General features: G+C 44.4%; 1 protein-coding gene across 1 annotated transcript; it reads right to left on the reverse strand.

Annotated features, from left to right (window-relative positions):
* Positions 1-287: 287 nt before the first annotated feature.
* On the reverse strand, positions 288-13,930 carry urb1 (URB1 ribosome biogenesis homolog). Its single transcript, XM_076036799.1, has 39 exons — positions 13,694-13,930; positions 13,045-13,184; positions 12,813-12,964; positions 12,612-12,741; positions 12,430-12,526; positions 12,250-12,335; positions 12,040-12,162; positions 11,818-11,948; positions 11,534-11,729; positions 11,303-11,440; positions 11,027-11,200; positions 10,799-10,937; positions 10,587-10,709; positions 10,364-10,476; positions 10,123-10,236; positions 9,642-9,758; positions 9,414-9,552; positions 9,144-9,302; positions 8,695-8,894; positions 8,373-8,591; positions 8,093-8,278; positions 7,150-7,987; positions 6,836-7,040; positions 6,577-6,757; positions 6,438-6,496; positions 5,923-6,110; positions 5,707-5,817; positions 5,565-5,628; positions 5,316-5,484; positions 5,124-5,226; positions 4,875-5,035; positions 4,685-4,796; positions 4,406-4,512; positions 4,004-4,147; positions 3,578-3,687; positions 3,308-3,484; positions 2,977-3,218; positions 1,542-2,120; positions 288-1,090 (listed from the first exon to the last, which is right to left on the reverse strand). Exons 1-39 carry the CDS (start codon positions 13,818-13,820, stop codon positions 885-887), a joined length of 6,759 nt encoding a protein of 2,252 aa, XP_075892914.1. The 5' UTR covers positions 13,821-13,930; the 3' UTR covers positions 288-884.
* Between the last annotated feature and the right edge of the window lie 8,262 nt (positions 13,931-22,192).

Genomic DNA, 22,192 nt, shown 5'->3' on the forward strand with positions numbered 1-22,192 from the left:
ATAGAAAACATCCATTTTTTTAACCAGTTATTCAACACCCAGGGTTGTGGGGGAGTTGGAGCCTTAAGATGATATTTATATAAATACATCTATAGAATGTGATTTCAAGTAGTTGTTTTTGCATTTTAAACTCCTCATTATATGCAATTTTGTTAAATACCTCAAACATTAAAATGTATTAAACATCCCTGAAGGCATCCTGCGTGTGAATTTTGCCCTTGATGTTGAAAACAAAGAACTTTAAAGTCATTATCCACAAAAAAAAAAAATGACAAGAACCTTGAATCTTGAATTTTGGATCCGGAGAACCGCTCCCATTTAATATATTCTGTTCAAACGTACTGTGAAAAATGTGTGTTTAAAGATAATGGTCTTCCCTTCTTTATTTGGAACATGTAGAAACATCAGTCGACAAGAATCTTGAATTTTGGACATGGAGAATCTCCCATTAAAAATATTTTATTCAAGCACCTTGTCAAAATTATGTGTTCAAACATGATGATCTGACCTTTTGAAACATTTACAAGCACTTGTTGACAGGCACTGAGTTAATCGTGGTGAAACCTTCATGATGAGATAGTAGAACAGCAAACTTTCCGCAGCTTGGTAATGTTGCCTTAACCTTAACCATGTCCTTATATTTGCTGCTGTGTATTGCTTTCTCTGTATTCATACAGTTTTAACTGTTCCATAAGTTTCTCATTGTTGAAGAAAATAACATGATTTGGGTTAAAAGAAGGTGTTGCTCAAAATAATCTGATGTCATTCACAAAACAATTTACAATGAAGTCAGAAAAATATTTGTTAAAAAAGGAGGCATCGATAAACTTTTCTGGCAACAAACAAAGCAGCAGCAAAACGAAAAGAAAAATGTCACTGGCACATCAGTGTTTCAATGTTTTGTTCTTCTTGCTAATGATGTCATTACAAATGGTTCTGATGACTGTTTGAGTTGGTGCTGATTTGGGGCCTTTATGTCTCTTACATTTGGCTCTGGCCACCAAATTAATATGAGACATGAAGAGCTCTGTTGTTGTGGCGCCGCTCCAACACTCACTGATGTACAAAGACAACAGAGACAGCCAGGCTCCTGGAGAAGAAAAGAAAAATATGCTTAATTCAATTCTACAGACAAATGAAACATCAAACATGGAATAGGTCCCATGCTTGATGTGTTTTTCAAGAGAAAAAAGAGCTTAAAAAAAATGAATTAATAAAATTATTTTATCTCATGTTTTTTTTTATAACTGCATAATAACTGCAAATCCTCTCAGTCCATTGAGTCCAGGGCACAGTTGAAACATTAAAACTCTTTCAGGAGAAATTTTTAAAAAGAAAGACTAGATGTGTATCCATTTTTGCAATTCCATTACAAACCACTTAATGTCTTACTCATGTTAGTATGTACCTACAATGGCAGAGGACTTTTCTGTTTTGAAAGTAGCTCTTTTATTTTTCAATGTTTTGTGTGTGTGTGTGTGTGTTTTTAGAGTGAAACAATAAATAAAAAATAATCTAAACATGAGGTGGCGGCTTCTCACCGCGTGTCTCCTGGTTATGGTCCAATTCTGGCCGGCTGGCGGAAACGAGTGTGTGATGCAGCTGTGGAAGGTCGCCTCGGGCCTCAAGGAGACTTAACATGATGGTTGTAAATATCTGGAGGGTTTCCATTCTTGCTGATGTGCTGCTGTGGCCATCGGCTTCAAAGGCGCGATGGTGGAGGCGAAGGAGGTCGGCCTTCAAGCCATCATCATGTAACAGAAGATCCACAATTTGCCTGCGTTTCACCACAGCCTTCGCCACCCAGTCTAGGAAGCGTTTTGTTCTCTCCTCATCGTACGATTCCTCCGCCAGGCACCTGAGGGACCACTTGGCGAGCAGGTGTGCCGTATCGCGAGTCAACGGACTGAGATCCGCTCCGTCTCTTTGCTGGGCCAGCTGAGGTTCTGAGAGGGGGAAGTCAGCCTCCCAGTGGACAAAGATACTGCTGAGGTAAGATTTACAATCTGTCAGGAGACTTTCTTCAACTTTCCCGGCCTCAGCGTCCTCTGCCAGGTTCTCTTTTCGTGCGCGAGCCTTGGAACCGGAGAGTTTGCCTCGGCTTTTGTCCTTCCACGTCCCTGACAGGGAAGATGAGTAAAAAATACGTTCCATTAGGGAAATGATTCAGGCAGTGTCATAGCACAGAAAAACAAACAGGCCAAGGGTTTGTAATGGAAAATCTATGCAAGAGTCCAGATTTTAATGTCATCAAATATTCTTTTAAATCATTGTTTCAGATTTTTTCAGCGGGGAGATGTGTAGGTTTTTGGGAGGGTGTAACTTTATTGGAAGTGAAAAGCAAACAAGATTCATAAGCTGTGGGAATTAATGACAGTGTTTTTGGCTCGACATGTTTTTTTCCGACGGTTTCTGAATGGAACCCATTAACTTGGGCTTGTAACGTTGCGCCATTTATTACAGAAAAACCAAACCAAACATAAAAAAATTCAAAGCTTTTCATGTTTGGGAAATTCAACTTTGAACGGCCTCTTTAAAAAACCTCTGGCAGTTTTCACTTTAATTGTAAATCACACACAAGTCAGGAGTTATACAAGAAGATGCTCATGAGAAAACTTTTCTATTTATCGAAAAACACATTTTTAAGCACAAGTCCAAGTAAAAAGGAAAAAAGATATTTCCAGGATAGCAGTGATAAGGAGAGAGTAGCTTCTCTTCTTTTATCTACAATAAAATATGCACTAGCCTGTTGATTACTAAAATAACATTACATCCTCTTCACATGATAGAGATGTTGCTGGAGAGAACAAGTGGCCTACTTTGGCATTTTCTGCTCATATTTGTGAATTGGTCACGTTAAGCCCTGTAAGCGCTTGCGTAATTACACAATTTCATGTGTAACAACATTGTCGTAGCAATAATTCACCCTTGAGGAAAAATAAAAAAAAGACACATGACAAACTCGATGACACTCACCGACGAGTTCCCTCAGTTTGTGCTTTTCAGACAGGGCGTGTATTTGAGAGAGCAGGGCCGTGTCGCGGGACAAGGAGGCCCAGCACAGAAGCAGAGAAAGAGCCTCTGTGCAGGACAGAGGCTGTGGGTGGAGGGTGAGCCGCTCGGCCTCTTTGTTGGCGCAGACGGCTGTCCCGCGATGCTTCAGCACAGAGCTGAGAGTCTGCAGGAACAGGCTGAGCTGCGTGGCCTTCGCACACAACCTGACAGGACAACAGAAATTAAGATTCCTGACCAAACCTCACTGTTTTTCTCCCCCCTAGAAAAACAAATTTAAAGTTGTGCGCCTTACCTGAGGTGCCGGCTGATAGCTAACGCCACACACAGAAATTCCCCGATGAGTGGAAGTGGGAGACACTTGACTGAGCTGTGAAGTTTATCCACCTGCTTCTCCTTCTGCCCCAGGATTGTAAACCACAGAACATGGAGCAGTTCTATGATGGAGCCAAGCAGCTGCTGGTCCAGATTCCTGGTCAGAGCAAATACAGACAGGGTGAACGTCGTACAAGCGATAACTGCTGTATTAAGTCAAATGAAGTATAGCTGTCCCTCTAAAGGTCACCTTCTTTCCAGCATCTGGATGATCCAGGTCAGGAGCCCACAGCTCTTAATGAGGTTGTAAGCAGCTTTGGTCACACGTCCTGCTCGACACAACAGCCTGATGATCTGCGCCTGAAGAGGAACACAGCAGAAGAAAAATACACGTTTGCTTTAGTTTCTCTTTTGAAACACATTTTTATTACATAATAGAAGAGCTCAAATCTCCCAGAACATTGTTGTTATATTGTAAAGTACATTTTTTTTTTTTTAATTAGAATGTCTTCTGTTTATACTGCTTATTTACTTTAACAAGACCTGACATGTGACTCAGAGATTTAGAAAGTCAAGAGGCCGCCTAAACACACCGAGCCAGTGCTCAGCCTTGATGTGCTCGTCTGTCCAGACTTTCAAACTAATGTGTTGCCTCTGCGTTTTTTCCAGTGCATACCTGGGTGTGTTCATCACACAGAGGGCTGTTGCTGAAGCCCAAAAGAGTCTGAAAAATGCCCTGTTGGTCGCACACTTGATAGCAGTGTCCGTCGCTTATCCCGTCCTCAAGCACACGCAAGATCCACTCACGTTCCATTTTATGCTGTAACGAGAAGAAAAACGGAAAATTAAACCAGTCTGTTTACATCTTGTGGGAAAACGATAACATCAACCCCAAAATAAGACCTCGGCCATGAAGGGGGGGAAAGCAAACAAATGAAGGTTAAAAGATGCTGAAAATAACTGTTTATTTTCACTGGCATTTCGTTGGGTCAGTGAGGAGTGCGCTGGGCAGCCACCATTAATCACGTGCAGGGCGTGTAAACAAAAACAATGTTCCCGAGTTGACGTGATACTTTACCTCCAGGTCAAAGCCATAGAATAGCTTAAAGAACTCAGGGACTCTTCTCAGGTCCAGGCTCTGATGGGACAGCAGAAACCTGTTCAACACCACATACATGTGGTCCTCTGGGACACCCAGTGGAACAAAAAAAAAAGAAAAAAGAACACAAGGTGAGTGATCTCGAAGGGAAATCTGATTATCCAGCCAGCAATGCTGGAATATACACTTTAGGTACAACAACAAATACAGGAAATGAGGGATTTAAAGTTAATTTGACAAGTGTTGCGGGTCACCCACCGGGTTTGAGCATTTGCTGAGCCACTCTGCTGATGTAGGTGGTCAAAACGAAGGGAAGTCTTTGATTGGGTTGTCGGACCCCATTCTTCACCGTGTCCATCAAGTACAGCAGCTATCAAATAATAAAAACAAAGCCCATTAGAATTTCTAGAGAGGAGGCGTGGAGCGACTTCTCGCCACGACGCTGCACCTGTCTCTTCTCCCTGATCCGAGCCCCCTCCAGGTGCTGGTAGAAGCAGCTCAGCACGTGGTACGCTGCCGCCCGCATCTTCGCGTCGTAGCTGCTCAGAGCCATGACTGTGACTCCGAGGGCGTGGCTGGATACGAACTTCAAGCAGTCGATCACGCTTTCTGTCAAAAAAGAGAATGAGTTTTGGTTATACAAAGCAGCGACACGCATAATAAATGGGCAATAACAGCAACCTTGAAATATAACTACCTGGTCCCAGTATGGCGCTGAAGAGGGGCAGAAGAAAAGAGGGATCATACAGATCCCCAAGATTCTTCACAACACTGCTTGTGTAGAGCAACCCTGTATCCTCCTGCAGGAGATAGTAAAGTTTTTTTTTTAATATTAACTTTGAACGTAGCTTTCTTCTCTGCAGGGGTAGACATGACACTAAACAGCTACCTCAAGGAGCATGTTGTGCTGCTGGGGAAAGTGCGCAATGGTCTGCAGCATCCTGTCACTGTTGAGCAGAGCCAGCAGGTCGTCAGAGCTCGCCTGCTTCCACAGGGAGGCTCCTAAACTTTTCCTGGCCTTGTGGTGCTCCACAGCAGCGGGACCCCAAAAGAAAGCTCTGCAATGCAACAACAAAGACCATCACAGAGCGTCTGTAGAAGGGGAACAGTGGTGATGGAAAGTGTGATGGAAACTTACTGAAATTTGAGAAGGCTGACGTTGTTTTTCTCGTATTCCCGGAGCAGCATGAGAAGTTTCTGATCTACAACGGGGGAAAAAATGGTTTTAGAGGGGAAATAAATAAACAATTAAAAAAAAAAAAAAACACAAAAAGGTTTACCTGTAGAACTCAGAGTTACTCCATAGGCTCCCAACAGTACAACAAAGTGATTGGTGTTACAGACTGTCGGGCATTTCTTCACCAAACAGAGAAGGAGGGACACCAACGCTTCTGAAAGCACAAAAAAGCCAAACATGTTTATTCTCATTAGAAGTGATGGAAGAAAGCGTCCAACTATGATTCCATTCCTCCACTGGTGTCCTGCTCTAGGCTCACCTTTCGCCAGGCACAAGCTCGGTTCCTCATGAGAGTCCAGCATGGTGGGCAGGAACAGAGAATGGCTGCTGGCCATCATGTGGAGGGTGGACAAGGGGAGAAGATCCTTCTGGGCTTCGCCGGCGCAGTACATCACCTCTACAAGGCTTGTCAGTGTGTTGAGGAAGTGGTGCTCTCTGTAGCGATACCTGGGGAGGAGGAGTGCATCTGAGGTCATTCACTGACAAATAAGCTGACGTGCAGCGAATAAACACACAAGAAAGACTGAACAAATATTTAGAGGAAGCCTGGGTCAAGAGAAAAAAGCATATATTTAGGTTTGACATCAAGTCTGTTGTTATTTTATTTTATTTACTCCTTTATTTAGGTGTTACCCTACAGTGAGTTGTGGCGTCATCTACAGGAAGTGAATGTTATACTTTAATGTGTTTTTTGTGGTGTCTTATAATCCCGGGAGGGATGGGTCCTGTTTGGACATGACGCAATAATAAAATTCATTCATTCACACATCTTACTTGAGTCCATTCTTGACAAAAGAGTTCCACTCCGCTGCACTGATGTCCTCAGGTGACGTCTGCGAATGGGGGACTTGAATTAGAAACCGTGCCAATCAGAAATAAATCTTGCACTATTTGTGGGGGAAGATGAACCTACCAGAAGCTGCTGCAGCCTCGTCAGGATACTCTTCTCCTGCTCTGGCGGTGGCTGATTTTTAAAGTGACTGAAGGCAGCAGTGAGGCCCTTCACGGCAGCAGCGGAGACAGACTTCCTCCAGGTCTCCTGTTCTTCTGGGAAATCGGTCAGTTTCTCCGTAACAACATCTATTAACTGCCATCTGAAGGAGAGAACAGCGTTCAACTGCCAGCTGGTGAGGATAACGAGTTCCTTATTTTAACTGAGCGAAACCTGTTACCTTTCAAAACTGTCGACTTTATGAAGAGTGCTTGGCAGACTGCTTATTATGTCCCTGGTGTCTGTGATGTTAGCAGAGAGCTTGATTAGACCGGCGAGGGCCTCAGCAGGCAGAGCTCCAGACTCTTCTGTCAGATTTCCCAGGACACGCTGAGACAATTTAGCAAACAACGCTTGCTTCAAGGCCGTCAGAACTTCTTTTTGCACTGTGAAAAAAAACAACACACATATAACACACGTACACATTCTAGTATAACAAAAAAAAGCAGAATTCTGGCACTTGAGATGCCCACAGAAATTTCTATGAGGACAGACCGTCTTCGGGCCGAGCCAGATCCTCTCTGCTCGCCGTCTGTAGATACGTGTTGATCAGCGGTAGGAATGTTTCCGAGTCGTCCGAGAACCTCTTGATGTTTTTGGGCTCCAGGCACAGCGTCTCGAAGCAGAGGCGGTGCGTGGGGCAGTTCTGCAGCAGCAGGGCGCTGATTGCCAGGGGGTTGGGGTGAGCACGCTGCAGGCAGTGCAGCAGCACGTCCGTGTGGATGAGCTTGGCGCTGCCCGGCTCGCTTGAAAGAGTCTGCAGCAGGAGCTCCTCCAGCGAGGGGCTGCAGCAGGACAGCAGCAGCGTGGCCAGGCCGTTGAGGTGCGCCTGGGACAGGAAGAAGCTGGGCTCCTGGGAGGAGTTCGCTTTCGCCTGCGTGAGGATCTGAACGGCCGCTCGGCCGTAAACGCTGAGCTCGGCTTGTGCGCCGCCCGGCGTGGGAATGATTAGGCACTCCTCGGGGAGAGTGAGCATCTTGGACACCAGCTCCTTCACGCCTGAGGGGTCCATGTACGGATGCAGGGAGAGCAGCGCCTGGAAAGCCCTGGATTCTTTCTTCGCGGGCTGCGAGTCCTTTTCTGACAGTTCCTTGAGCACAGCTGCTTCGACGGCCGACGTGTAGCCGCGGACGAGGCCCAGCTGTCCCAGATCAGAGAGTGTCGGGGTGACGGCCTTGAGCAGGGTCAGGGTGTCATCTGTCAGCTCAGCACACAGGTGCTTCAGCCTGACCGGGTTGAGCGTGTGCGGAGGAAGGACAGCCAGCTCCAAAGCCAGGAACCACTGCTCCAGACACGGCTGCTTGACAATGGAGCCAAGAGCGGAGAGCAGGATCTGAAACGCAGCACCAGGACGTATCGCAATCAGCAGTTTTAGGTGCAGGACAATGCTTAGAATATAATCCGTCACGTAGGAGACTCAGTGAAATGTTCCCCTGACCTGATCTTTATTGGCTTCTGCTGCGGGCTGCTGGTTGAGCTCCAGGAAGAGGTCTGATCCTTCTTGGCAGGTCTGTGCTACTGGCTGTGGGTCTGCACTCCCCTCGAAGCCTTGAAGCTTAGCCACCAGATCCTGCAGCGTTGCCATTAAGATCTTCAGAGGGGCGATGCCGACGTCTTTGGAGAACTGCGGAGGCAGAAATGATAATGGGTTTTGTGTGGGAGTTCTGTTGATGATCTGCCTCCACTGGGATGCACAATTTGTAAGTTTACGCTCTTACGGTTCCAACCGTTTCCAGCGTGGATTTAATGTAGAGCAGGAGCTGCTGGATTGCCACTGGATACTCAGCGATCGGCATGCAAGACAGAGTTTCTTCTGCTTTCTTCCTGAAGGCGTCCTCGAGCAGAGCGCTCGGCCCTCGGCTGTACGCGGCCTTCATGAGGGCAGTGAATGTTGTGCACGCTGACAGCTCTGCTGCCTGGCACTGACTGGGATTAAACTGTACAAAGGAAATAGCAAAAGAAATGTTATTCCACGCATAAAGGGACATTAAAATATGCATTTTTTTAAAAACAATTTCTGGGGCTCATTCCAAAACTGACCAGCTCCTCCTGGCACTGCTGCGGCAGCCATTTGGAATAATAGCAATGGAGCTGAACGATGGAGGGATGAGGACAGTCAGAGACCTTGGAGGCCACCAGCTCTTTGTCATACTGCAGCAGAGCGAGGCAGAGAGGGAGAGGCTCTCTCTGGCAGTGCAGCACATCTGAGAGCACTGCAGACACGTACTCAAATACCACCGCTGGGGAAAGGGAAGACAGATATCTAACATACCAGTACACAGACGTAGATAGTTATGGACGCTCCTGCGGGAAAAGACTAGAAATAATGAAGATTAGGCCTAATTCCAAACTGGAGATTAATAGAGCTGCAACAGAGATGAAATATAGATTTTTTTTTCTCTTCTCAAAATTGAAAACTCAACAAGTTGAAGATTTTAGTGTATAAATCCTTCATAATTTCAGTAATTCTTTTTTTTTTTTTGCCTTACTCTTGTTTGCGGACAGGTTGTTTCTGGCCTCCAGGGCAGCAGGCACCAACACACTGAAGGGGAACGTCTGAATGATGAGATCATCACTCAGAGACGGGCCGAACTCCTCCATCTCTCCGTCGTTGCCCTCCAGTATGACATCCAGCATGTCTATGACATCTGGAGGCAGCAAGAACACAGAGTGAGTGCTGCTCAGGTTGAGTGGATTGAGGAAAGAAATCATCCCGTGATGGAGACGAGTAAACAGACTCTTAATCACAAAGTTCTCACCGTCTATGTGTGAGACTGGAATACTGGCAGCATCTCCCTCCTGGTTACTCAGGTTAGTTTGCACGTAAGCTGCCTCCTGAACCAGACTTGCAACTTTATCCGTGTATGTGTAAGAATTGGACACCAGTTTCCCCAACACCTAAATGAAGATATGTTATACAGGTTTAACACTGCGACACGGCTGATTAAAACATTGCTTTGTCTTCTTTGGATTGACATGAGCCTCACCCTCTCCAAGAACTGGATGACCGTCTCTTGTTGGTCCGCCTCCACTCTTGCCAGCTGATCAAGCCAGAGCTCAAGCTCAGTCCAAGTGTACTCAAATACACCACTGTCCTTAAGCACCTGATTTTTTTTTTTTTTGCAAGGGAAAAATCCGTCGTTTAATTACAACAAAAGACATTTCATCACTATTAGTTTGGGCATTTGGTAACACAGAACTAGTGTTGTAGTCAAGACATTATGAAGACTAGAGAGTATCGAGGACGAGACAAGACCAAGACATTTGGCGTAAAAAAAACAAAACAAAACAAAAAATAAAAACCTTTTTTCCAGCATATATTAAAAGCGAGGATACAGCTGTTCCTCAAGCGTGTTGAAAAAACAACAACGCAAAATTACTTCTGGAACTTAGACTGTGTCATTTACAAAATTATATTTCCCACAGCACAAGCTGTCTCTGGCAAAATTAAAGGAAAGAGCTCCATACTTTGAGCACCAGCATCCTGGTGGAAGTTTTCAAGTGGCTGCTGCCACTACTGACGAACATCTTCAGCAGCAGGTAAAGCACCGACTTCTCCCCTGACTCCGTGTCTGCAACATCCTGTGAAAAAAAGGAGGAGGAGGTCACATGGCAAGCAATGCTGATTACAATGCAATAAGCCTTCTGAAGTCAAGGTCACTCAAAATGCAAGTTGAAACAGAGCAGAACATCAGTGTGACTTCCTCACCTGTATCCGGAACCAGGAGAACTTGCTTGCGGGGAGGTCCAAAGCCAGCTGCAGTATCTGCTGTTGCAGAACTGGCGGAACCTCTTCGCGTACACCTTTCTCTGACACAATTCCTGGAAAGCGGAAGAAAACAACACCTCAGGCTTAGACGCCTTGAAATCATTGAGGATTTATTGGTCTTTTTTCAAAACAACAACAACAACAACAACAACAACAATATTACCTTTAAAGAGCTTGCTGAAGTCAAACTTGCACTGGTTCACCAGGTGAGGCACAACTTTCTGGTAAAGGCAAATGACCTGAAGAATCAGAGCCTTCAGCAGGATCACCTCAGCCGTTTCAGCAACTGTCCAACACATAAAACAACAGTCAGTCGGCTCCCTTTCTTTGCCATCCCTGCAGGCAAAAATATCTTGGTGTCAGTGTCACACTCACCAGTACCAGGACTTTCATTTTCCTCAGAGGTCTGTGTGACAGCCTCTTCCGTTTTGGATTGTTTCTCTTCACCAGTCGCCTTTTCCTTCTTGCTAATTGACTGCCACTTTGCAATGATACTCGTCAAATCGGGCAAAACCTGACAGGAAGTGAGTAAAGAAAAGGTTGAGCGGTCTAACAGAACATTACTATCGCTGCTATTTTCTCACACGACTACACTAAGCTCACCTTGCTGAGTGTTTCCCTGTACTGCAGCACCAATTCTCCCACAGAGTCTGGTGTGTACCCTTGCAAGCTGTGCCTCTCAGATTTTTCCACGAGCTGCTCGATGTTTTGAGTGGCTCTTTTCAGGATGAAATTCATTGTGGACAGAGTTGTCAGCTGTGCTGCGGTGTTGGAGAGCTGCCGGACCAAAGATATTCGGAAAGCACGTTAAAATGTAAGTATAACTTTGTGTCGTGCCGTGCCATGGTTGCTGCACCGGAAGATTGTGCAGTTACTTACATTGAGGCCTTGAGTGAAGAAAGTCTTGTTGCAGATCGGAGGGAGAGAAATCACCATGATCATGGAGAGCAGGCGAGGGAGGGGCATGACCTCAGAGGTTTGGAAAACGGCGGAAACATCTGGCTGGGCCTCGTAGATCTGACAATAAATTTATATGAGCTATTCACTTACATTAAAAAGGTTCAGGGCAGGACTTGCCAACAGCAGCTGGAGTCAAAATGCATTACTTGCCTTTTTAAGCAACTTGACGCTGTCCTGCCAAGCACTTTTGAGCCGGGGCGTGTACGCGTACTGAGTCTCCTGAAAGTACCGTGCCAGAATGTCAGGGCTGGACTTGAGCACATTAGCGACCAGCTCTCCCACCAGCTCGTCCTCGGTGGCCTGTTTCAGCCCCACCAGGAACTGCAGCAGCACGATGTTGCCAGCTCTGTGGGGAGGTGGGTGAGCGTAGTCGGAGATCAGCACGGAAAGCCTTGCATAAGACTGCAAATAAAGCGGGCGGGTCGATCGCTCACCTGCCAGCTGTGCCAAAGCTGGCATCATGAAAACTGATGCCATGTTTACGGGAGCAGCAGAGGTCAAGGAGGAAAGTGTGGACAAGTTCCCGGACGGTGGAAATGCCAGCCTTCTCTGAGTTCTCCTCCATCTTATGGTTGAAACAAAAAAAAAAAAAAAAACATGTTGAAAGCATCTGTCTGATGCAAAAATAAAAAAATAAAAAAAAGCAAGTGACTCACTCTGTTGTCAATAGTTGCATCCACGATCCCGTTCCACTTGTACAGAGACGCTATGTTGGCCAACACAGCAGGTGCGAAGAAGCGCACTTTCTGTGTCTTACTTATCGATTTGCTTAGAACAACCTGGACAGGGATGAAAGATGAAATTACTTTTTTGGCAAACACAAAACACAAAAGCCTTCAATTTTTAATGAAACACAGCGGACTTACTCTTGACTTCAAAGTAGACAGGATCAGATTGACGATGGACAACCTTTCCTCTTTCAGGCCCGTGTTGAGGATCTCTGGCAAGAACTCTGACACAAACCAAACATAAAGGTCATCAATACATCATTGAAAATATAATGATATTAAATAAAATATAGCAAAAAAAATCATCAAAAACGTTACCTTTGATTTCCAATATTTGTCCTATGGTAGAGCCATCTCCTGACACCAAAAATGAGAGCACAAACTGGACAAAAGCCATGCGCACATCAGGTTTGCCCTGGGAAAAACAAAAGTATTAGCTACTTAAGGGAAAACTCGCTCACCAACGAATTTGAGGAGTACACAACAGAAAAAGCTCACACCTTCTTGTCCTTCCTCTTTGCCAAGCCCATAAGAGTTTTATTGATGTGAATGTTACTCAAGACTTCTCTGGCAGCTTCAGCACCCTGAGACACCGACGCCGACAGGAAGCTGAGACACTGGCGGACAAACCTGTGCACAAAAAGACACTTGTCAACCGATACCTTAGACTGACCTTTCAAAGTCCACCCAGTGAAGCCCACCTGTGATTCATTGAATTTAAGGAGCCCTGCAGAAGTTTCATGTGTCCAGCAACAGTCTTTTTCACGATGGCATTGCCGACCATGCTGAAGTGGGAGAGATCACTTGCGGTCCTCAGGAGGATCATCTCCAGGCTCTCAAAGATCAGCAGCAGCTACAAGGATAACAACAAGTTTCAAACAGCACTCTATGGACAAGTCAGTCGAATTCACAGACGGAGGGCTAGCAGTTTACCTGAGCCTCCGAATGTTTTTCTCCTTCCAGCAGTTTGAATATTTCTGCGCACTCCATGGATATTTTAATGTAGCCTTCCACCACGTCGTACAAGTCGGAGGACGGCAACTTCCTGGAGGTTGATATGAACATCTCTAGTCCTGCAGGAGGTCAGAGAAACAATTGTGCAAAACCAGAAATACCTTGGACCAGTGGTTCTCAAACTTTCTCTGTCACGCCTTGGAGGAAGAAAATGTTTCATGCCCCCCCTATTCCCCCAAAAGCCAAAATGGTGGCAAAATAGTTTTTTTCAAATTCAACATGAATGTGCAAATAATGTTTTACTTTTGGCACACCACTTTTTGTGATATCTAATCCTGAACATTACTTTTTCAACAAGAATACTCCTTTCACTTTTCTGCTGTGCAAATAACTTTTTTTTTTTTTTTTTTTTTCTTTTGGCAAACCACTTTTGTAAGATCCACCATCCTGGCCTCGCTGCGAAACAACACAGCTTTATGTTGTGCTCCCATCTCCTCACAAAGTGCAGAGAATAACATCGCTTTCAGGGCCACCCGCTTTGAGAAAAATTGCCTTAGACCCAGTAAACAGAACATAACCAATATGTTGATGGAATTCCGCGAGTGTGACAAGGAGCGGACGACCATACCCTTCATGGCCTTGGAGGCATCCTTCAGCATGGCTTTAAATGCGGTGCCGTTAAACTCCGGAGCCTTGACTCTTTTCGCCGGAGTATTCGACTCCTCAGAGTCCTCGCTGCGCCGCTTTTTCTCCATCTTAATACTTGAGGAACCGCTTTTCGAAAATCTAAGGCTCCTGCTTGTCTCCTGCCATACCGCTTCCAACCCACGTTGGGGTGTAAACACACGGCCGTCCAGTGGAATCGTCGTCCGGTTGGAAACATTTGCAGCCGAACTTCAGTTCCGCGCTACCCAGAGGACACATGTCTCATTTCGAGATCTGCATGCACGTCGCGGGACAGCGCTTCAGCAAGACAGAGAGGTCGTTCAGTCTAGATAGAGTTTATGTATTTGTCATTATATTCAACACACTGTCACAATATTAAGTCATCAGTGTTTCATTAAACTCCGAAAATGTAAAATCACCCACCCCAGCAATCAGGTTTGCATGCATTTCTAGGCACCAATGATTTTTGACATTGTCGAGAAATGCATGCACCCCTTATAGTCGCTATTTTGTGGCTGTTGTACTTCTGACTGGACACACACAGTTTGAAACTCTTACTCACTTGTAACAGTGCCACAATCAAAAATGGAGACACATGAAGTCAGCTAATAGAAAAAGGTTTGATGGACTCGCCAACTTTGTGTTGTTTTGTTTTTGTTGTTGTTTTTGCTTTTACTGTGAATCATATTTTCAGGACAACATGCTTAGCTGAAAGACCAGCACATAGTTGTGGTGTGGCTTTGTAGCCTGTATTTGCTGCAGAGTGTGTGGTTTCAGTCAAGCCACTTCTCTCAGTTATACTTCCAGCAACCAACTCAGACACTAAGTCAAAATGTAAATTTTCAGACCATTATTATTATAACCTTTGTCTGACAAGAAAATGACCCCCATTGAAATTAAAATTCTATTTTTCAAGTGTGTCTGTCCATGACTAAGCAGCAACCAACAAAATTATATCATAAATGCATTGTACCTGTTAATACCTGAACTCTTCCATTTGGTACATATCATGTTTAGTACTATTGGAAAACGTTTGTTGTCAAAAGCCTATTGGCGCTCGGAAAATTTCCTGACTCATTCAAGGTTCACCTTGAATCAGAAAAAAAAGCAAGCATACAAACAAACAACCTATTGACACTTCAGCCCCCTTCACACATGGATTCCAGACAATATGGAGAAATTCAGAATGTCCGAAATCAAATGTCAAGGTAGTGTCTTGCATGAACTCATTGGCTCGTACAGCCAACTTGATGAAACTCTGTGCACATGATGTGCTCATATGTGTAGGAAAAAGTCCAGGATTGTGGAAAATCTTATGAGCAGAAGAACAATATGGCTGGAAACTGAATACTTGTATAATCAATTTTTAACATTTTGTCTTGCCAATTTAATTATCTGCCAATCTGGAAATTGGCAAACTATATTTGAACTATTGTAGTTTAGTGACATGGCCAGAAGAGGTCCCCCTCGCTTGCTTGCTTGGACTGCCAAAATATGTCAATTTATTTTCTCTCCATACACTGATTTTAATTACCTATGATGTACACAAATTGATGTGACTGAACTGCAAGAGCAAACATGATATAGCTCAATTAAATGCTTGAAATGAGTGTAAAAGTAATCTGGTGAAATTCTGATAACATTTTGCAAATAAAGCGACTAGCAGCTTGTTAACAGCTTTAGTGACTGCACCTAATTTTAGTGAATGAGGGGGCTGCAAGGCTTGGCAAAACAGATGAAAGCACATCTTTAATATTGAGATGAGGTGGGGCGGTGATCTGTTTCAGATATTTCGGAGGAAAATGAAATCAAGCATGAGCAATGTGTGACGCTGGACATGAAATATATCAAAATATGCAGAACTGAGTCTTGCTAATGTGATGATTACTGCGTGTGCAATAAACTTATATTGTGTTTTTGTTGTGATGTAAAGGGCTTTAGTCGGTTTCCTGTAACTGTCCAAAGAAAAGCACATAAATGCTGAACCTCTATTAAAGGAGGACAAATACACTCCACAATAATTACAATCCACTCTTTCTTGTGGGGACACTTGTGGCTTCCTGACGGAACTCTCCGTCGGCTGTCTGAACATCAAGGCACGAGTATTAAATGCATGAGAAGTGGAGAGACAGAGAGAAGGGAAAAAAAAAAAAAAAAAAAAAAAGCCATGCTGCCACTTAACGACCTGTTACAGAAGCGCCACTGCAGCAGGACTTGCGCTGCTAGATGAGAGAGGAGGCAGCGGTGGAACAGCTGCGCGAAACCTTTTCCGGTCCATAAATGCCATGTTTATTTTTGAAGTCCTGGCCTGGTGTGCACCACTTCTCTTTCAAACAAAATGGTGGGTGTGTGAAGCCGGCCGGAACGGCGATAGGCTTGGCTGGGCCTTTTTAGCCCAGAGGATGTAGGCAGAGGATGCTCCTCCATCTCCAAGGGGGCGGTGGCTACGTGGGGAGCGGTGTAGGCCGGACAGAAAGTCCATGTCAGCAGTAGGGCAAACTTTTTTCTTGGTGGGCGTTAACCAAAGGGCTTTGGTGCCCTTAGTAATTAGCGTGCTTCACTACTGGAGCAGCCGCAGCAATAAATGATCCAAAAAGGATTTAGTGTACAAATTTAATAAAGTTTTGTTCTGGTTGGAAGCAGCCAGCAGCTTGTTTAAAGTTCCTTAGGTTGCATTTTTCCTCTGACAACACAATACGGGCAGCTCCCTCGCTCTTTACCCCTCCTAGCGCAACTATAAATCAGGAGATTATATACGGTGCTATACTTATATGTGTTTACCTCCCCTATTACGATGCCAGTAGCATGACCGGCTCTGGTCAGGGACACTGGGTGGCTTCCAGCAAGTCCACAGCTGAAGCCACTTTACTTGCGCCTGTTTTTTACCACGGCACACCGCAAGGCCTTTCTGTGAGGTTGCCGCGCTTCCGTTGTGTGCATCCCAGAGTGCTCCCAGTCTTTCCTCACGACAAGTCTCCAGCCAACGCTGCCGGGGGATCAAACATCTCCCCACGCCTCGCTAAGGAGCCAGACACTGGTCGGCCTATCGGAACCATCTGGGAGTGGTTGGCTGCAGCTGCTCGGGTGCGTGCGCTGCGCAACCCCCACCCTCCATCCAATCCACCTCCCGCGACACAATTAAAAACCCCAGCCAGATGCGGAGATCGTTCCACGCACGTTATGGGCTTATCCGTTTAATCACTCACCGCAAGGAGCAGTAGGACGCTCAGCGAAGTCCTGTTAAAGTGAGGCTGTTTTTATTTGACAGTGTTTGGAGCCCTTTTGATGTTTTCTGCTGCACGCGTGTTTTCACACTCTGAATTTCTGGTTGTTTCCCGGGAAACAGTCAGTGGCCTTTGTGACATCAGTAGCTACAATACCCAGAACTTTGAGTTCTAGTGGTCGCTCATAATCCAGTGGTGAAGTGAATTCTCAATTCCACTCAGAAATTTACCAGTATACTGTTGCGTTCAGATGCTTTGTGAGTGATCTTTCTTTGTGCTGCCCTTTTGTAAAAATGAGAACAAAGTCCTGAAGAAATTAAGGCTGTCAGATAAGGTGTCACGTGGAGCATTTCCGCATTGATCCTTCACTATACAAAAAATAAAAATTGGTATGGAGCAACAAAATCAAAACCTTTGGTTTGTAATCATGGGGTACGCATGAGTTCAATTATGAACGTGTGCATCAAATTGGGAGTTCATAGGGGGTAATTATACATGACAAAGCCTGAATATGCTGAGGTGCTTCGTAGCACCACATGTGACCGAAAGACCCACTGGAGAACCACTGAAGAACCAACATTTTCCTACGTGTAAACCCCTCCCTACAATTGCCACTTGTCCAATCCCACTCCCTTTCATTGCAGTAGCGATGGTAGCAATGTGTAGGTCTATCTGAAGGCCAAATGGCAGAAATTTTGGAGGTGATCATGACCTTTTTGCCCTTTCCTTTTTTTTTTTTTTTTTTTTTTTAAATCTTTCTCTAAAGCTGAAAACCCTGAAAGAAGAGAGATGTTTGATAGGGATGAAGCAGCGAGAAAGGCCACATGAGCAGCTGAATGCGTCAGGAATGATCAGTATCAGACAGATCAGGGCAGGGTTCAAACAAATATTTTCAAATCATTTTAGGGTTCAGATTGACCAGCTTTTGGTGGAAAACGAAACGAAACGAAAGATGCTTTTGAAAAAATGTGAAGCTTTTTACGGGCAGAACAAAGTCCAGTGGAAAATTGGACATGAAACATCATCCAAGAGGCTTCTGCCCACTGGTCCACAGGGTGTATTAGAGCCCACGGTGGGGATGTAAAGTTAATGACACACAGACAAGAGGACACATGTCGGTTACTGCAGAAATGACATGTGAAATGTGCTGGACATGATGTTGATGCCAGAGATGGGGAGGGTCTTCCACTCCTGCAGACTCCCTGCGGTGGTTGGAAAAACACTTTGGTGGATGTTACACCCTGTTATTCTATCCATCCGCTGTCTCTGTCTGTTCCCTCTCTCTGCACACCATTAAACCAACATCTTTGGCCCAGGCACCGTGAGCGTGACATCGGAAATGGAGTTCAGTGAGGGACCCCCTTCTCACCCCCCCCGCCCCCCCCGCCCCCACCTCCACCCCCACTATCCTTTATGAATGAAACTGTTTGGTGCTCTACATCAAAGGGGGGCACTTCTGTTTATCCAGGCTTTTTTTTCTCTGTCTTCACTTACTGCATATGTAGCCCTCAAGTTCTTCCCCGCAGTGTGGCCGTAACGAGTTATGGCTTCTCATAAGGCCTTTTGATAACATCAGTGGCCATTTGTTTTATGGTCGCAAATAGAAACGATCCCCCGGTGTGATAAATCCAGACGGTTTGTTCTGCGTCTGCGCTTTTTAAAGTCCTTGACAGCACAAGAATTTGAATGTTAAGTGGATGCAGACGTGTTGATCAGTTTATTAATTTAGTTATTATTCCAAGTGCACACAGAATGGTCAGAGAGCGCTACCTAAGGGATGATTGAGCTTTGGTGCTAGAGGTGAGCTCCACCGGAGAAGGCTTTCTGAGATCATTTTATGAATTAATCATCTGATTTTTCAATACAAAATCTTATGTGTTAATTTATCTAATTAACTAGATTAAGCACTTAGTGTCACTTAAATGAGCCAAATGTCTCTTGTTTTTTTCTTTTTGACTGGTAGTGTACATTTTGTTTTCTTTGTTGAGTCTCTAACATTCTTACTTTTAATTTGACAACAGAATGTCGACTTGCTTTTCTTGTATTATCTCCATCTGAGTCAAGACAGCGCTCATGTTTTAGCCTCTTAAATTTTGATCTTTACTTTCATGCAAAAGTCAGTGCTTTTTCCATCCCTCCTGCATTGACTTTCCAGCCCAACGTGCAACTCTTTCAATTCTTTTGACATCCTCGCAACTGTTTAATTATTTGGTTTCCCGGCGTTGGCTCCAGGTTCCTGAATCGATGAAGCAGAGAATGAAAAATCCCCGATGATTTTGGTCCAAAACCCCCAGGGAATCATCAAAGGGCGCTCAGGGGATGTGGTTATTTACTATATCTGACATTACAAAATAATTACTCATGGCATTAAAATGATTATACCACTGAAGATATCCTATAATTGTACATATGAAATCTTGCTTGTGTATTTTTAGTTGCGGGCTGAGTAGCTTGTTTATAGATAGCAGCTGATTATAGTGTTTGTGCTCAAACTGAAGCACATATGGTTTGTCAGTATCATCTGTGCGTGACTAACATTGAAACATTACATGTGAAATCTTCCAGTTGGCTGTATCGCTGATTTACTCCTATTTTTTCCCCCCCCTCAAGCGAGCAGTGGATATTTTATGTTTACTTTTTGTTGCTTTGTTCCTAAACTCCTCTTCTTGGCACAGCTCGGACCATTTTTTACAATAAAATGCATTGTACTGCATGCTAAGGTGCTTTAAATTACAGCTGGTTTTGAAGTAATAAAACATAGGATGACCAGCAGTCGGAGCTTCAGAAGACGCATCTACAAGGTGACAGCTGTGCGAGATGCTGCCGTGAGACGTAACATTCCTCCTTCTATTCGCACATTAAGACTGTAAATTCAGAGCCCTTGACTCAGCAGCTGAGCCTGCAGCGTGAAAAGCGTTCATCTTTTTACCATCCTTGGCCTTTGCCCTCCGGACAAATGACTGATATGCTGTGAAAGCCTTAAAAAGGTGTTTTTATTGAGGTCTAGAGGACGGCAGAACAGGTACGATCAGATGTTTTTGAAATGCATTGGGATAAACTAAACAGATACATTTGATTTCAGGGCCAAACAACAGAAGAAAATGTAGGAAAAAAAAATATGGCAGGCTTTAGGGAAGAGGATTGTCTATACGTCTCTGCTTTGAAGGGGAAAAGTTAGATGTGTTTGATTGAATGCCAGACAAAAAACCTGAAGGGTTAAAGTAAAAGCAAAAAAAGGGTTTGGGTGTCTGACCTGGTGAGGAAAGGAAGACACAGCAGGGGATGTTCCAAAAAAAAAAAGTTCTAAAATCTGCCGACAGGCCCTTTATGTTCAGGACATCAGTGGTGTCTTTGAGCGAATGCGCCTCCATTGCCTGTTCACCCAGCTGCCATCATGGGAGAAGACATGCAAGCAACTGGTGCTACACTCAGAAATCGACTTCTCTCAGAAAAGCACTTCGCAGACAGAGAGGTGAACGTGTCACAGTACACAGTCCTTTGTGTTTCTTTTAGAATCTTACATTTCACACAAACACGTGTGTGCACTGGCGCTACTGACATACACCCCCACTTCATCCATCTGATCATCAACTCCTTCTCAGTTCGGCTTGGCCGAATGAACAAATTGTGCTCTCTTTTTTGTCACGGCTTTCAGCTTTCAAGCCCCGTTGCGATGGATGCCCGTTGAAAGTGGCTCACCAATGTAGTAAAAACCTGCTGTTATTTTTGAAACCGGTGATTTCTTGCCTGTAGAAAAAGTTCAGAAACAGTAAATAGAAAACCTGAGACTACCAAAAAACACTGTGCTGCTGCCCTCGAAAGCCACACCTCTTGCCTTATGGCTGCAGCTGGAAAGAGGCATACCACATGGCTTCTTCAGTGGTGTGATTGCTTCCAAAGAAATCCGCTTCTTTCGCTTTATTTAAGCATTTCAGAAGTAAATGCAGTCTTTCAAAAATAGGTTTTAGCTTTTAGCTCAGCTGATACCGAAAAGGCAGCACCTCAACTCTTCACCTTGCTGACGTCTTGCAAGACCACCTCTGTGTGCTGTCTCATTGGTGATTATCTGAGCCTAAACCGTGGACTTTCAACCAGCTGGCATCTAAAATGAATGAGATCGAACTGCCACACACAACCTTGGAAGTCTTTTTACCTTCTGAGGTATCAGAACTTGACATTTGAAAACTATTCATCAAACATTTGAACTTTGGTCGACTGAGGTGTGCAAAGACTTCGTGTTCAAGAGAGCTTTCAACTCTATAGTTTCATTTTTAGAAACTGTGAAGCTTAAGAGTAAGAATAATAAAGGAACAATTAAAAGAAAATCTCTGAGAATCATGTCCATGAAAAGTTTTGAGAGTGGATCCCCAAGTAAAATCCTGGCTTTCAGGATTTCTCAGCTGCATCGCAATGATTTCAAATCTGGTATGTGGCCTATTCTAGATCCAATAGATTGCATAAGGATTCACTTAACGACCGGATTCATTTTAGTTGAGAAAAAAAAAAAAAACAGGAAGCAACTGCTGCCAGCTGCTATTAAATGATCCTGGAGAAGGATGCTACAGTTGGACATGTATTTATTAGTAATGAATGTGTTTTGCTTTACTTCCAGTTGACTTTGGCAAGAGTTTGCGTGCATCTTTTTGGTGTGTCACACCAATCGAAAGTTTCTAGTTCTGGCTCAAAAAGGCAATAAATCACTCTTATTTAAATGTGTTGGACATGTGTTTTGACCAAACGACTTCCAATCTGATGCAAATACTTCCTATGGGCTCTTTACCAGGTGGATGTGTGAGATAAATCAATCTGATTTAGGACAATTTTTACCCCCCAAATCATGTTTCTTGTAGAAACACTTTGCGGACAAGTAAACGGATGCTTACATTTTTTTTTATGTACAGTAAATACGTATTGCGTACATGTACAGACAGGTTATACGTGCAGGCTTGAAATCTGTGGGGACTCAAACTACAGAAAATTTACAGCCAAGGGATGAGCAGATTTACAGCGAGTGTATTGGACCATAGAGTGGGATGTTGACCCTTCCAGGGCAGAGAGATCTCAAAAACCCAAAGGATGAATATATTTCTCGAAGCTGGGCGACTCCCACTGCGCTCCATCATGACTACTGGGACCAAGTGAGGGGGTGTCCTTGTGCTCTGAGAAAATGCTGGTTTTCACCGCATTCCGCATCACAAATGACACAGACGGACTCAACATCGTTCTAAATTCCTTTG

Source organism: Nelusetta ayraudi, unplaced genomic scaffold (genome assembly GCF_046127955.1).
Source record: "Nelusetta ayraudi isolate G7.1 ecotype Tasmania unplaced genomic scaffold, CSIRO-AGI_Nayr_v1 ptg000048l, whole genome shotgun sequence".
In the NCBI taxonomy this organism is placed as follows: Eukaryota; Metazoa; Chordata; class Actinopteri; order Tetraodontiformes; family Monacanthidae; genus Nelusetta; species Nelusetta ayraudi.

Bases quoted from the DNA above. Each gene is read 5' to 3' on its own strand.
- urb1 (XM_076036799.1), bottom strand. From the start codon at position 13,820: ATGGAGAAAAAGCGGCGCAGCGAGGACTCTGAGGAGTCGAATACTCCG. The intron at 11,730-11,817 runs GTGAGCGATCGA...ACCTCCCCACAG, and splicing joins AGCTTTGGCACAGCTGGCAG to AGCTGGCAACATCGTGCTGC. The intron at 4,148-4,405 runs GTAAAGTATCAC...TTCTCGTTACAG, and splicing joins TCTATGGCTTTGACCTGGAG to CATAAAATGGAACGTGAGTG.